This window comes from Ostrea edulis, chromosome 7 (assembly GCF_947568905.1).
Source record: "Ostrea edulis chromosome 7, xbOstEdul1.1, whole genome shotgun sequence".
In the NCBI taxonomy this organism is placed as follows: Eukaryota; Metazoa; Mollusca; class Bivalvia; order Ostreida; family Ostreidae; genus Ostrea; species Ostrea edulis.
In genome coordinates this window covers 23,954,647-23,967,886 of record NC_079170.1, presented here as the reverse complement: position 1 = coordinate 23,967,886, position 13,240 = coordinate 23,954,647, and the positions used below count along the sequence as shown (strand labels likewise).

General features: G+C 34.7%; 1 protein-coding gene across 1 annotated transcript; it reads left to right on the top strand.

The window, feature by feature from the left end:
* Positions 1–2,329: 2,329 nt before the first annotated feature.
* On the top strand, positions 2,330–8,981 carry LOC130047946 (cell death abnormality protein 1-like). Its single transcript, XM_056143749.1, has 3 exons — positions 2,330–2,455; positions 7,578–7,633; positions 8,274–8,981. Exons 1-3 carry the CDS (start codon positions 2,388–2,390, stop codon positions 8,420–8,422), a joined length of 273 nt encoding a protein of 90 aa, XP_055999724.1. The 5' UTR covers positions 2,330–2,387; the 3' UTR covers positions 8,423–8,981.
* Positions 8,982–13,240: the final 4,259 nt, after the last annotated feature.

Below are 13,240 nucleotides of genomic sequence, written 5' to 3'. Positions count from 1 at the left end.
GTTTTCAATTACCCTTGAAAGCTTATCTGCTCCTTCTAGGGGTTCTATCTGTTTGACTTTGTCGTTCTGTACCTGTATACTTGCTTTATTTTCTTTCATCCTTCAATATTCAATCATTAGAGAATTCTGAAAAATGGCCCCACTCCTTTATCAGTTTTTTTTTATTACATCACCCTACACTCAATTATTGGAGAGGTCTGAAAAGTGGCCCCACCCTTGGGAAGCCCCAGGTAGTACAAGTACCTCTAACCGAAACTGAGGTCGGAAAATGATAGCCCAAGGGGTCCCTTTCGTTACCTGCATACTCTTTTTGCGAACTCTGCAATGGTTAAGTTGCTATCATGTAAAACTAGGAACTTTCAGGTGAGCTCAATTGTACTTTAAGACCTATGTGACCTTTTGTACGGGTTACATATGTTTGAATTTGTTGTTCTCCATCCGTTTATCAGCTTTATTTTCTTTCATCACCCAATATTCAATTATTATCTTTAATTCCAACACATTTAAGTCAATTATAATAGAGGGCTGAATAGTGGCCCCCCTCTTGGCAGGCTCCAGGTGGTATCCCTACAGCCCCTCTCTTTACTATATAATCGCTGTGTGAACTTTTCAAAGATTAAGTTGTTATTAGCTACTATTAAGACTCTACATGATGTAAAATTATTAACTTTCAGGTGAGCTCAATTGTCCTTAAAGGCCTGTGTGACACCTTTTAAAGGTTATATATGTTTGATGTCATTGTTCTCTAGTCCTTTATCAAGTTTTTTTTATTCCAACACCCTATATATAGTCATTTATTAGAGAAATCTGAAGAGTGGCCCCACTCTTGGGATGCCCTAGGTGCTACCCCTACAACCCCAAACCGAGTGCGGAAAATGATACTCATAGGTTCCCCCTTTCTTACCTACATACCCTTTCGTGGGCTCTTTAAAGATTAAATTGTTATTGACATTCATTATCCCTATGTGATGTAACGTCAGGAACTTTCAGATGGGCTCAATTGCCTTCAAGTATTAAACTTTATAATTAAGAATATGTTTATTAATTGTTTGAAAAATTCTTAATTCTGATTTATTCTGTGTTACTTTTTAGTATTCCGTCTGAGTACTCTCAGTACTTTGATGAACTTTCTTAATGACTGCTAGCTTCTATGACCTTATTGGTTGCTAGTTAGTGGCTGCTAGCTTCAGCCTAGTAGTATCTTTAGATATTTTCTGTCGTACATATATATGGATTTTTATTTATTTTCATCTGGATCTAATAATTTGTTATCTTCATTGTTGAAATTAATCAAAGTTGGCCTAAACAGCATTTTCCCATTTGAACACCGATTTTGACATTCACTTTTGGCGATAAAGTCTTTCAAGGTACGCCTGTCCCTAAAAGTGTTGTTATTGATAGTTTGATAGGTTATAAAGTTAAGAACAATTTACAATAGGAAGTTTAGGGGCGCCCCTGCCTGGAAGTTGAAATTCACGAAAATTCGACAGAAGATGAAGGGAACTGATTTTAAAATCTGGTTCATATTCACACGAGTATTTGTTCTTGAAATAGCTGCTCCGTTGCCAATATATGTTGTGGTTATTGTTGCCATGTTTTTAATCCGCATCACGCCAATTTTTATTTATCATTTCGTCCTTTCAACACCCGTTTCAAATATTATATAATCATGTGTGCATTTTCCTTCAATAATCTACTTTAAATACATAGAACACAAATTATAAATTATCCGTATGACAACGTAGTCTGATGTAACTGTCCCTGCAGTGGTTGGTGTTATCCCAAAGACAAAAATCATTCATTCTACGCTAGCCTTAGGTCACAATTTAGGGCTAACATTGCACTTTATGTATCTAATATGAAACAGTAATTATGATTTTAAATGAAATCTCGGAAATACTAAAACTTTATTCGGATATTCCCCGAAAATAAAGCACACAAACAGCCTAAAACAGTACTTACCTGCATGTATTTTCTTTAGGATTTAACATTATCCCTAATGATTGTGTGGAACTATGATTTTAAAGGAATTGGTGACCTTATAATATCAAATGAAATATCGGACAGAAATACAAAAACTTTTTACGGGCATTCCAAATGATAAAACACACAAACAACTTGATTCAGCATACATCTTCATGCATTTTCTTTAACTTTCAATAGAATCTCTCTCCTACAGTTGTGACAAGAATATGGGGTCTGGGAAACTTCAATTAGATTGTACTATAATCTTAAAGGAATTAGTAACATGAAAAATAAACCCCTATTCCACCAATATCAGTATATTCACAGAATTCATATTTTTTTTTTTACATAGAGTTACATTGAATAGAGAGATCGCAGTTTCCTTGTTCCTTGTTTTATTCCGTGTTAAAAATAATGTGGCAATGGAGTCGATTAAATTAGCAGTCATTTATCTAATGTTCTTCTCAGTCAGGGAAACTTTTCAAAACACGTAAGTAATTACTTGTAACGAATATCTTCATATTGATATTCGTGGTGTAATTATTATGGAATATTTGTTAGGTTGCCTCTTTTAAACGCGCCCGTGATACTGCAGAATATCTTCTTCATCTTGAAACATGCTAACATTTCATTATCAGTCTTATTGCTAGAGTTGTGATAATGTATTAGCCTACCGTTAATCGGTATGAAGTAAATACTTGTATATGGCTTTAACTTTTAAGCTCTAAGATTTGATCTAGATTTTGATGTTAAAATTCTACAGGGAACACACTATGGTCCAGATAAAAACTTTAAATTACATTCTATAATTTAATTATATAAGTCTGACAACAAAATAATGATGCTCACAAGCTTAATTGTCGTTTGTGAAATGTTCATATAATATCAGGAATGATTTCCATTAAGATATGAAAAACATTTTATCAATGTTGAGTGTTGCTGAGGTGAACGTGTTGCTATACAACTACGCATAAATGAATAGATTGGATTTCATAACAATAACCTCTTTAATCAAGAACATTAAAAACAGGTTTTCGCAGCATATGTTTTTCATAATCCGCTTGTCAATTGTTTGATCTGGTTTAGAATAGGTCCTCAATACTCCTTGCTAATCGAAAAAAGCGACTAAATTGGACGGTCATTCGGACGAGAATACAAAAATTTTGCGTCCCTTCAACTGCAATGTTGACGTCTCCATATGAATGGAAAATTCTCGAGGAAGACGTTAAACAATTCAACCTGACCAACCAATTGACATGTATGCTAAATCTCTCCATCTCTCCTCCATCCACAAAATGTGTACGATCACGTGCTACCCTGTTATGTTCTAATCTATAAATAAGGGTCGAGTCAGCGAAAATGTACATTTGTGCATGTTCAAGCTGACTGTTTCCCATAACATCCAGTTTTACACAGCTTTTATATTTTCTACGTGAATTACAGGGTCAAGGGAAATAAAGAAATTCAAAGATTTCGTAAGAAGTGTTTCACTTTCAAAATCAAAATACTTAATTGAGAAATTCAACAAATTTCAATAGGAGTGTGGTATTGCAGATTATACAAATTCGGAATCCGTAATGACATGCGAATGTGACGTCGCTAGTATCGCGCATGTAAAACAAAAATGCTGGCAATATTTATTACCAAACGTGGAACAAGTTGTTATCACCTGGGTTGAGGCCTCTGCTGGTGGACTGTTAGTCCCAGAGGGTCTCTACAGCCCAGTAGCTAAGTACTTCGTTACTAGCTTGAAAATACGGATGTATATTTAATTGTTGTGATAAAATTTAGAAATTCGTTTCAAAGAACAAGGGACGTTATTGGCCAAAATTGGCCGCGCCTCAAAAACCGATCATATTTTGCAGGTAGAAAGGTGATAATTTCTCGTTTCATTCATATATAACATGTACCATTTACTTGCGGCTGATATTGAGAAAATAACGTTACAATATTGCATTGTTAACTCTGACGCTATCTTCGACGGTCGCTTTTTTCGGAACGACGTCATCGACTTTATAGAATTTACAGTCCCCTGATTCTTCTAGAATATTTTTCTAAAAGTTACAATTTTAACTTTTTATATAAAAATACTCATTGAGATCAAGACTATTGAAAACTGGCATGCCATGGAAAATACATTATCATTTACATGTAACTTTATCGTGGTCATAGACATTTTGCGGAAGAATTTTGTGTTAATTAGAGTGAGGAAAATAATGCGTGTATTTGTCAAAAATGTTGAGTAGAACGCAATCATATTTTCGAAGGTGCTGTTCAATGTCCTCCTATTCAAATGAAATATGGAAAATAAAATGGCTCTTGAATTTCTTTTTCTTGGTTGTTTTTTCTTTTGGGGGGGGGGGGGGGTCGGGGGGTCATAAATACAAACACTTCGATTAAAAACGTCGATTGCGTCGGATAAAATTATTTGTTATGACATGTACACCAAGGACTATATAACAGGTCTGCTTACATGTGTATGCAATATACATGTTACAGTACATACGAATAAAATAGGTCTGCCTGCTGTGGGTATAAATTACAAAATATATTGAATAAAGTGTGGTAAATATACATGTACTAAACGATACAAATTTATGTTGCATGAATGGGATATCATTTTCTTGGGTACAGCAAAACACGTCAAGTAATATGCATGTAAGTTCAGATGGTATATTTTCATATAGCAAATGTATTTAAAAACCTCACAAAAATGCGTCCATGTTTATATCTTTACATTCCCCTAAATGCTCAACAAAGAGTAGTTCCAACTCTCTCTCTCTCTCTCTCTCTCTCTCTCTCTCTCTCTCTCTCTCTCTCTCTCTCTCTCCATATAGTATTCATCTTTGATAAATGAAAATTACATCAGTCAGTGCCGTGACTGACGCATGTCATTGTATGCACCGACATTCATTCTAAATCTAGAACGGACTCTGGGAAGTTGTTTGAGTACATGTATAGACAATGTGGTATATATAACTGCTTTTCCCTGGCACTTATTTTCATATGCGAATAAGGATATATTGAGTGATCCCCCCCCCCATCCCCCTTATTCTTGATAGTAGTATTGAATGAGAAAAAAAATAGGCTTAAAATTATGAATTGAACCATGTAGTGAGGATACCTCCCCTCCCCCACAAACACACCCCGACGATTTAAGAATTCGAAGATCAGGCAGAAGAGTTTTTTTTCATTTGCTAATTAACTCTCAACTTATCATTCGACCCCCCCCCCCCCCCCCCCGATAAATGATGCTACGCGTCTACTTCCAAAAGACAGTATATGTAACTACAGCAGACCTTTTATAAAAATGAATTTAATAAATATCATGCATGTAGTTTTTCAATGTGCGGGCCAGGCCTATCCAGAACATTTGGAGAGAGAGAGAGAGAGAGAGAGAGACAGAGAGAGAGAGAGAGAGGAGAGAGAGAGAGAGAGAGAGGAGAGAGAGAGAGAGAGGGGAAGAGAGAGAGAGAGTGAGAGAGACAGAGAGAGAGAGAGAGAGAGAGAGAGAGAGAGAGAGAGAGAGAGAGAGAGAGAGAGAGAGAGAGAGAGAGAGACCGTTATACTCCAGTTTTCCTAATTATGGAGGGGGCTTACGTCAATATTAATATAAACTTTTAGTAACAAACATCACAACACATATATTATACATGTCTACATGTGTAAATGTGCATCTATTATATATATATATATATATATATATATATATATATATATATATATATATATAATATTCGACCCCAGGCTGGGGCGAAAATTTTCAGTACCTAGTTGTAGTTATTTAGTGCTTTATATATATATATATATATATATATATATATATATATATATATATACATGATCCCGTGGGGATCCGGGTTTGAATAGGTCCTCAGTACCCCTTGCTTGTCGTAAGAGGCGACTAAATGGGACGGTCTTCGGATGAGACCGCAAAAACTGAGGTCCCGTGTCACAACAGGAGTGGCAAGATAAAGATCCCTCCCTGCTCAATGACCATAAGCGTCGAGCATAGGCCTAAATTGTGCAGCCCTTCACCGGCAGTGATGAGGTATCCATGAGTGAAATATTCTCAAGAGGGGCGTTAAACAATATTCAATCAATCAATCATATGCGATATAAAAAAAATCTGCCACAACAATGATCGAAGTTTCAAATTGATCACAGGTTTTCGACGTTTTAAAGAAACCACATCTCGTTGGAAGATATAAATAATGATTTGCTGTTATTTTATTTTTAATCTAAACCGTTTTAAGAACATTTGGAATCAATATCTAATTACTAATGTAGTAATATTTAATTTCAACATGCATCATGTATATATACATGCATGTACGTTAAAATTGATGTTTATTAACACAAGAAAAAAACCCTGCACAAACACGTCAATATTATTAGCAATAAGTTTAACGCATTATATTTGATATATTTGTATTAAAGATAGATTAAAATTTAGCGAAAAAAAGTGATAGACATCCCAACTATCTAGCTCTTGAGATATAACGTATCAGTATCCATTTTTGTCGAAAATGAACGAAATTTGGTCCAATTTTTGTAAAAAGAAATTAAATTCGAGTTATTAAAGGTCTATGCGTGTCTTTGATATTTTTTTTTTAATTCAATTTATTCTTAAATAATCTTCCTTTGAAAAGATAGGACGTCCAAACATATTCCCGTGACTTTTAAAAACGAAAGTAGAATAATTTCCATTCATCATGCGGTGGATTTTTGATCTGCCTCCGTGACTCGAAAGGCAGACATCATCTGCATTTATTAGGTGCAGATTTTTATGGCAAACGAGGGAAAGCGTTAATTGTTTGACTGGACATACAGTGTACATGTATTTATTAAATTGCAAAGTAAGTAAAAGTTTATGAGGTTAAATGATGGAACAGTTTGCTTCAGTTCTATAACATGCAAAATATTGACTTTGCATAACGAAAACGGCCGATTTCCGCATTCATTCTTTTTCAAAATTCATATTGTTTGCAGCCAACAACCGACACCATATTGATAATGGAAGAAGAATACCAATGGATAATTAAACATGCAAAATATAAATCTGGTTGTTGCATGCAAAAGTATTTGTTTTTGCTAAAGTTTATTCATAATTTATTTCAAATCAACAGATTCCACTAAACAGCTCATCTTTAGCGTATATTCATGACGTCATAATAAAATATTACGTCATTTTCATGCAAGTGGGATTAAAAGAACATCCTAGTTGTGTAAATAAAAAGAATAATTAAGCATAGTATGAAAGTTGAAAAAATGAAAAAAATATCGGCGATATATAGCCAATAACGTCCCTTGTCCTTAAAGATTATCTCCCTCATGCATAGCTCTTATCCTTAGACGAATTTGACTCCACTTTTTAGCCCTCAGTTTTTTCCTAAACTAGCTTTGGCAAGTTTATCGTTATTTCGGATTTCAAACATTTCGTTTGAGCATCACTGAAGAGACATTATTTGTCGAAATGCGCATCTGGTGCATCAAAATTGGTACCGTATAAGTTTTACATATCGTTTATCTGTGTATTATTTATTATAGATTATGCATTATATTTATCCATCTTTACCATTAACTAATCTAATTTTGATTACGAATGACAGAACAACAGGATGTTATGATGGGTACTACAGAAATGAGACAAGCGGGTCATGCAGTGGTGAGTAACCAGCTAGTACTGAAACTAGGGTGGGGTTGTTTTGTAACTAGACACGATATAAGAATATCATCTTCATAACTATATATTTTAGTGATGTTTTTTATTTCTTTATATGTTTTTACGTCTCCTCGAGACTCCTGCAGAGTCTTAACCAGCTGTAGGTGAAATCGTTAGAAATTTTGTCCCATGCAGAGCACATTGAGGTTTCTTATTCGTGTCAATACATACATGCCATGGGACATCCATTTGTGATGACATATCCGAAAAACCATTACCTTTCACTTCTGATGTCGGGAGCTTGGTAAAGGAACAGTCACCACCTATGTTAAACGTCCGGTTGCAAAACCAGCACCCTCACAACTAGGTTACTACGACCAGTCGTGGGGATTGTCCTGAGAATATGAATATTAATTTCAGAATATGTTTTGTTATTTTGAATATGATTTAAAACTCACTGTCTAAAAGTCCATTTCATCAGCTGCAATGATACCAATATAATACATACTATGTAAACAAATAATCCAATGTTTAAAATTCTTTAACTTATTGATAAATAGTGATAAAAAAAGATTGACTCTTATTAAATGAATATTTCTTATGTTAAGAATGTGTGTAAAGTGGTCAATGTTTGCTTTGACAGAATGCCCCCCAGGATACACAGGACCAAATTGTTCCGTACCCTGTGTAGATGGATGGTACGGAAAGCATTGTCAATATAAGTGTCCTTCTATCTGCTCAAACTGTAACGTTATCGATGGAAGTTGTCCCAAAGGTTTGTCAGTTATATGAATTATATGAAATGTTGCGAGACATCTTTATAAACACATTGAATTAACGTTTGAGCATCACTGAAGAGACATAATTTGTCGAAATGCGCATCTGGTGCATCAAAATTGGTACCGTGTAAGTTTTACATATAGTTTATCTGTGTATTATTTATTTTAGATTAAGCATTATATTCTATCCATCTTTACCATTAACTAATCTAAGTTTGATATTAGCGAGCGCTGGCTCGTACAGCGAGCTCTTTTGACTAGAGCGCGGGAAATAATCCGAGCTAAATCTAAACCTCTAGCAAGGAAAATTTGTTGACGCCAATCCCAGAAGTCCCTTGTCAAAAATGGTTGAGATCTCGCAAAGTCACACCTTGGAATATGATTATGAACTTACGTGGATTATCATCCTAAACTTGTGGTCTTCTAGCTCCAAAATTCAGTGCGCCATTAGACGAAATGTTTAACGAAGTGCAATGTTTATGAAAGGCAGGCTAAGATGATGTGTGACGTCATGTTTACGTTTTGACATACGTCATAATAAGACTGACAGTGGCGGATCTAAATACGTACTTGTTATTTCCATTTGTAAAAGTCATACTACCGGGACAATATGGAATATACGTAAACATTAGGCATACGTAATATGACATCGAATACAAATCGTGTATAATCGACTGCAAACCACAAATCTGATTAAAATACTAAATTCTCAATAGGAATTCATTATTCTAACAAGAAAAAAGGGAGACTAACTTAAATTGTTAGAATCCAATATGTGAGGGAGCACAGGTACTGAATTAGTGCTATTTAAAAAATTACAAAAACCTCGATGGAATTTGGTCGAATTCAAAACATTTTTTAAAAATATGTTTTTTTCCCCGCGACTAAAAATAATAAGTGCTTGAATCCATTTCCGTTTAACATGTCCGGTAATGAAAATCACGATGACACCCCCCCCCCCTCTCCCTCATGATAACCAACCATGCCACTTGCTATTAACTACTGAAAAATCATTAATGAATTCTAGTTTTGTGAATTAATCTTAATTAATGTATCCTCACAACAGTGGAGAGGGGCTTAAATCAATGATGTTGCTATTTTATTCAATAATTATATGTGAATGCTGAAAATTTTCATCATTGTGTTACAACTAGGATTATGTACAATATTATAAAAATTGTTCTAATTTTCTCTTTTGGAACATACCATTGCTAGAAGGGGATTATGATATGAATTTCATATATTTTTTTTTAAATTAGATAGGTTTGCATGGTGGTGGTGGGGGGCCGCGCATATACATGCCCAATAGTTGAATTTATCGATTTATTTTTAAATTTTTATAATATTGAAAGGCAGTGCTGTTGAAACACAGTTTTACAAACCTGAAATTATTTCAATCACATTCATGTATACATGTTTTAATATAAAACCTTGGGAGAGAATTCATGTAATGAGTATTTGGCAAATATATATTGTTTAATTGAACCTGATCATCACCAAAGCATGAACATTACAAAATATGTACATACGTGAAGCTGCGCTCGCTCAAACGGTAGCACCGTCAACATATTAAATGACAGAACAACGGGATAATATGATGGGTACTACAGAAATGAGACAAGTGGGTCATGCAGTGGTGAGTAACCAGCTAGTATTGGAACTAGGGAGGAGTTGTTTTGTAACTAGACACGATATAAGAATATCATCTTCATAACTATATATTTTAGTGATGTTTTTTATTTCTTTATATGTTTTTACGTCTCCTCGAGACTACTGCAGAGTCTTAACCAGCTGTAGGTGAAATCGTTAGAAATTGTGTCCCATGCAGAGCACATTGAGGTTTCTTATTCGTGTCAATACATACATGCCATGGGACATCCATTTGTGATGACATATCCGAAAAACCATTACCTTTCACTTCTGATGTCGGGAGCTTGGTGAAGGAACAGTCACCACCTATGTTAAACGTCCGGTTGCAAAACCAGCACCCTCACAACTAGGTTACTACGACCAGTCGTGGGGATTGTTCTGAGAATATGAATATTAATTTCAGAATATGTTTTGTTATTTTGAATATGATTTAAAACGCACTGTCTAAAAGTCCATTTCATCAGCTGCAATGATACCAATATAATACATACTATGTAAACAAATAATCCAATGTTTAAAATTCTTTAACTTATTGATAAATAGTGATAAAAAAGATTGACTCTTATTAAATGAATATTTCTTATGTTAAGAATGTGTGTAAAGTGGTCAATGTTTGCTTTGACAGAATGCCCCCCAGGATACACAGGACCAAATTGTTCCGTACCCTGTGTAGATGGATGGTACGGAAAGCATTGTCAATATAAGTGTCCTTCTATCTGCTCAAACTGTAACGTTATCGATGGAAGTTGTCCCAAAGGTTTGTCAGTTATATGAATTATATGAAATGTTGCGAGACATCTTTATAAACACATTGAATTAACGTTTGAGCATCACTGAAGAGACATAATTTGTCGAAATGCGCATCTGGTGCATCAAAATTGGTACCGTGTAAGTTTTACATATAGTTTATCTGTGTATTATTTATTTTAGATTAAGCATTATATTCTATCCATCTTTACCATTAACTAATCTAAGTTTGATATTAGCGAGCGCTGGCTCGTACAGCGAGCTCTTTTGACTAGAGCGCGGGAAATAATCCGAGCTAAATCTAAACCTCTAGCAAGGAAAATTTGTTGACGCCAATCCCAGAAGTCCCTTGTCAAAAATGGTTGAGATCTCGCAAAGTCACACCTTGGAATATGATTATGAACTTACGTGGATTATCATCCTAAACTTGTGGTCTTCTAGCTCCAAAATTCAGTGCGCCATTAGACGAAATGTTTAACGAAGTGCAATGTTTATGAAAGGCAGGCTAAGATGATGTGTGACGTCATGTTTACGTTTTGACATACGTCATAATAAGACTGACAGTGGCGGATCTAAATACGTACTTGTTATTTCCATTTGTAAAAGTCATACTACCGGGACAATATGGAATATACGTAAACATTAGGCATACGTAATATGACATCGAATACAAATCGTGTATAATCGACTGCAAACCACAAATCTGATTAAAATACTAAATTCTCAATAGGAATTCATTATTCTAACAAGAAAAAAGGGAGACTAACTTAAATTGTTAGAATCCAATATGTGAGGGAGCACAGGTACTGAATTAGTGCTATTTAAAAAATTACAAAAACCTCGATGGAATTTGGTCGAATTCAAAACATTTTTTAAAAATATGTTTTTTTCCCCGCGACTAAAAATAATAAGTGCTTGAATCCATTTCCGTTTAACATGTCCGGTAATGAAAATCACGATGACACCCCCCCCCCCTCTCCCTCATGATAACCAACCATGCCACTTGCTATTAACTACTGAAAAATCATTAATGAATTCTAGTTTTGTGAATTAATCTTAATTAATGTATCCTCACAACAGTGGAGAGGGGCTTAAATCAATGATGTTGCTATTTTATTCAATAATTATATGTGAATGCTGAAAATTTTCATCATTGTGTTACAACTAGGATTATGTACAATATTATAAAAATTGTTCTAATTTTCTCTTTTGGAACATACCATTGCTAGAAGGGGATTATGATATGAATTTCATATATTTTTTTTTAAATTAGATAGGTTTGCATGGTGGTGGTGGGGGGCCGCGCATATACATGCCCAATAGTTGAATTTATCGATTTATTTTTAAATTTTTATAATATTGAAAGGCAGTGCTGTTGAAACACAGTTTTACAAACCTGAAATTATTTCAATCACATTCATGTATACATGTTTTAATATAAAACCTTGGGAGAGAATTCATGTAATGAGTATTTGGCAAATATATATTGTTTAATTGAACCTGATCATCACCAAAGCATGAACATTACAAAATATGTACATACGTGAAGCTGCGCTCGCTCAAACGGTAGCACCGTCAACATATTAAATGACAGAACAACGGGATAATATGATGGGTACTACAGAAATGAGACAAGTGGGTCATGCAGTGGTGAGTAACCAGCTAGTATTGGAACTAGGGAGGAGTTGTTTTGTAACTAGACACGATATAAGAATATCATCTTCATAACTATATATTTTAGTGATGTTTTTTATTTCTTTATATGTTTTTACGTCTCCTCGAGACTCCTGCAGAGTCTTAACCAGCTGTAGGTGAAATCGTTAGAAATTGTGTCCCATGCAGAGCACATTGAGGTTTCTTATTCGTGTCAATACATACATGCCATGGGACATCCATTTGTGATGACATATCCGAAAAACCATTACCTTTCACTTCTGATGTCGGGAGCTTGGTGAAGGAACAGTCACCACCTATGTTAAACGTCCGGTTGCAAAACCAGCACCCTCACAACTAGGTTACTACGACCAGTCGTGGGGATTGTTCTGAGAATATGAATATTAATTTCAGAATATGTTTTGTTATTTTGAATATGATTTAAAACGCACTGTCTAAAAGTCCATTTCATCAGCTGCAATGATACCAATATAATACATACTATGTAAACAAATAATCCAATGTTTAAAATTCTTTAACTTATTGATAAATAGTGATAAAAAAGATTGACTCTTATTAAATGAATATTTCTTATGTTAAGAATGTGTGTAAAGTGGTCAATGTTTGCTTTGACAGAATGCCCCCCAGGATACACAGGACCAAATTGTTCCGTACCCTGTGTAGATGGATGGTACGGAAAGCATTGTCAATATAAGTGTCCTTCTATCTGCTCAAACTGTAACGTTATCGATGGAAGTTGTCCCAAAGGTTTGTCAGTTAT

Bases quoted from the DNA above. Each gene is read 5' to 3' on its own strand.
- LOC130047946 (XM_056143749.1), top strand. From the start codon at position 2,388: ATGGAGTCGATTAAATTAGCAGTCATTTATCTAATGTTCTTCTCAGTC. The intron at 2,456-7,577 runs GTAAGTAATTAC...TACGAATGACAG, and splicing joins AGGGAAACTTTTCAAAACAC to AACAACAGGATGTTATGATG. The intron at 7,634-8,273 runs GTGAGTAACCAG...TTGCTTTGACAG, and splicing joins GACAAGCGGGTCATGCAGTG to AATGCCCCCCAGGATACACA.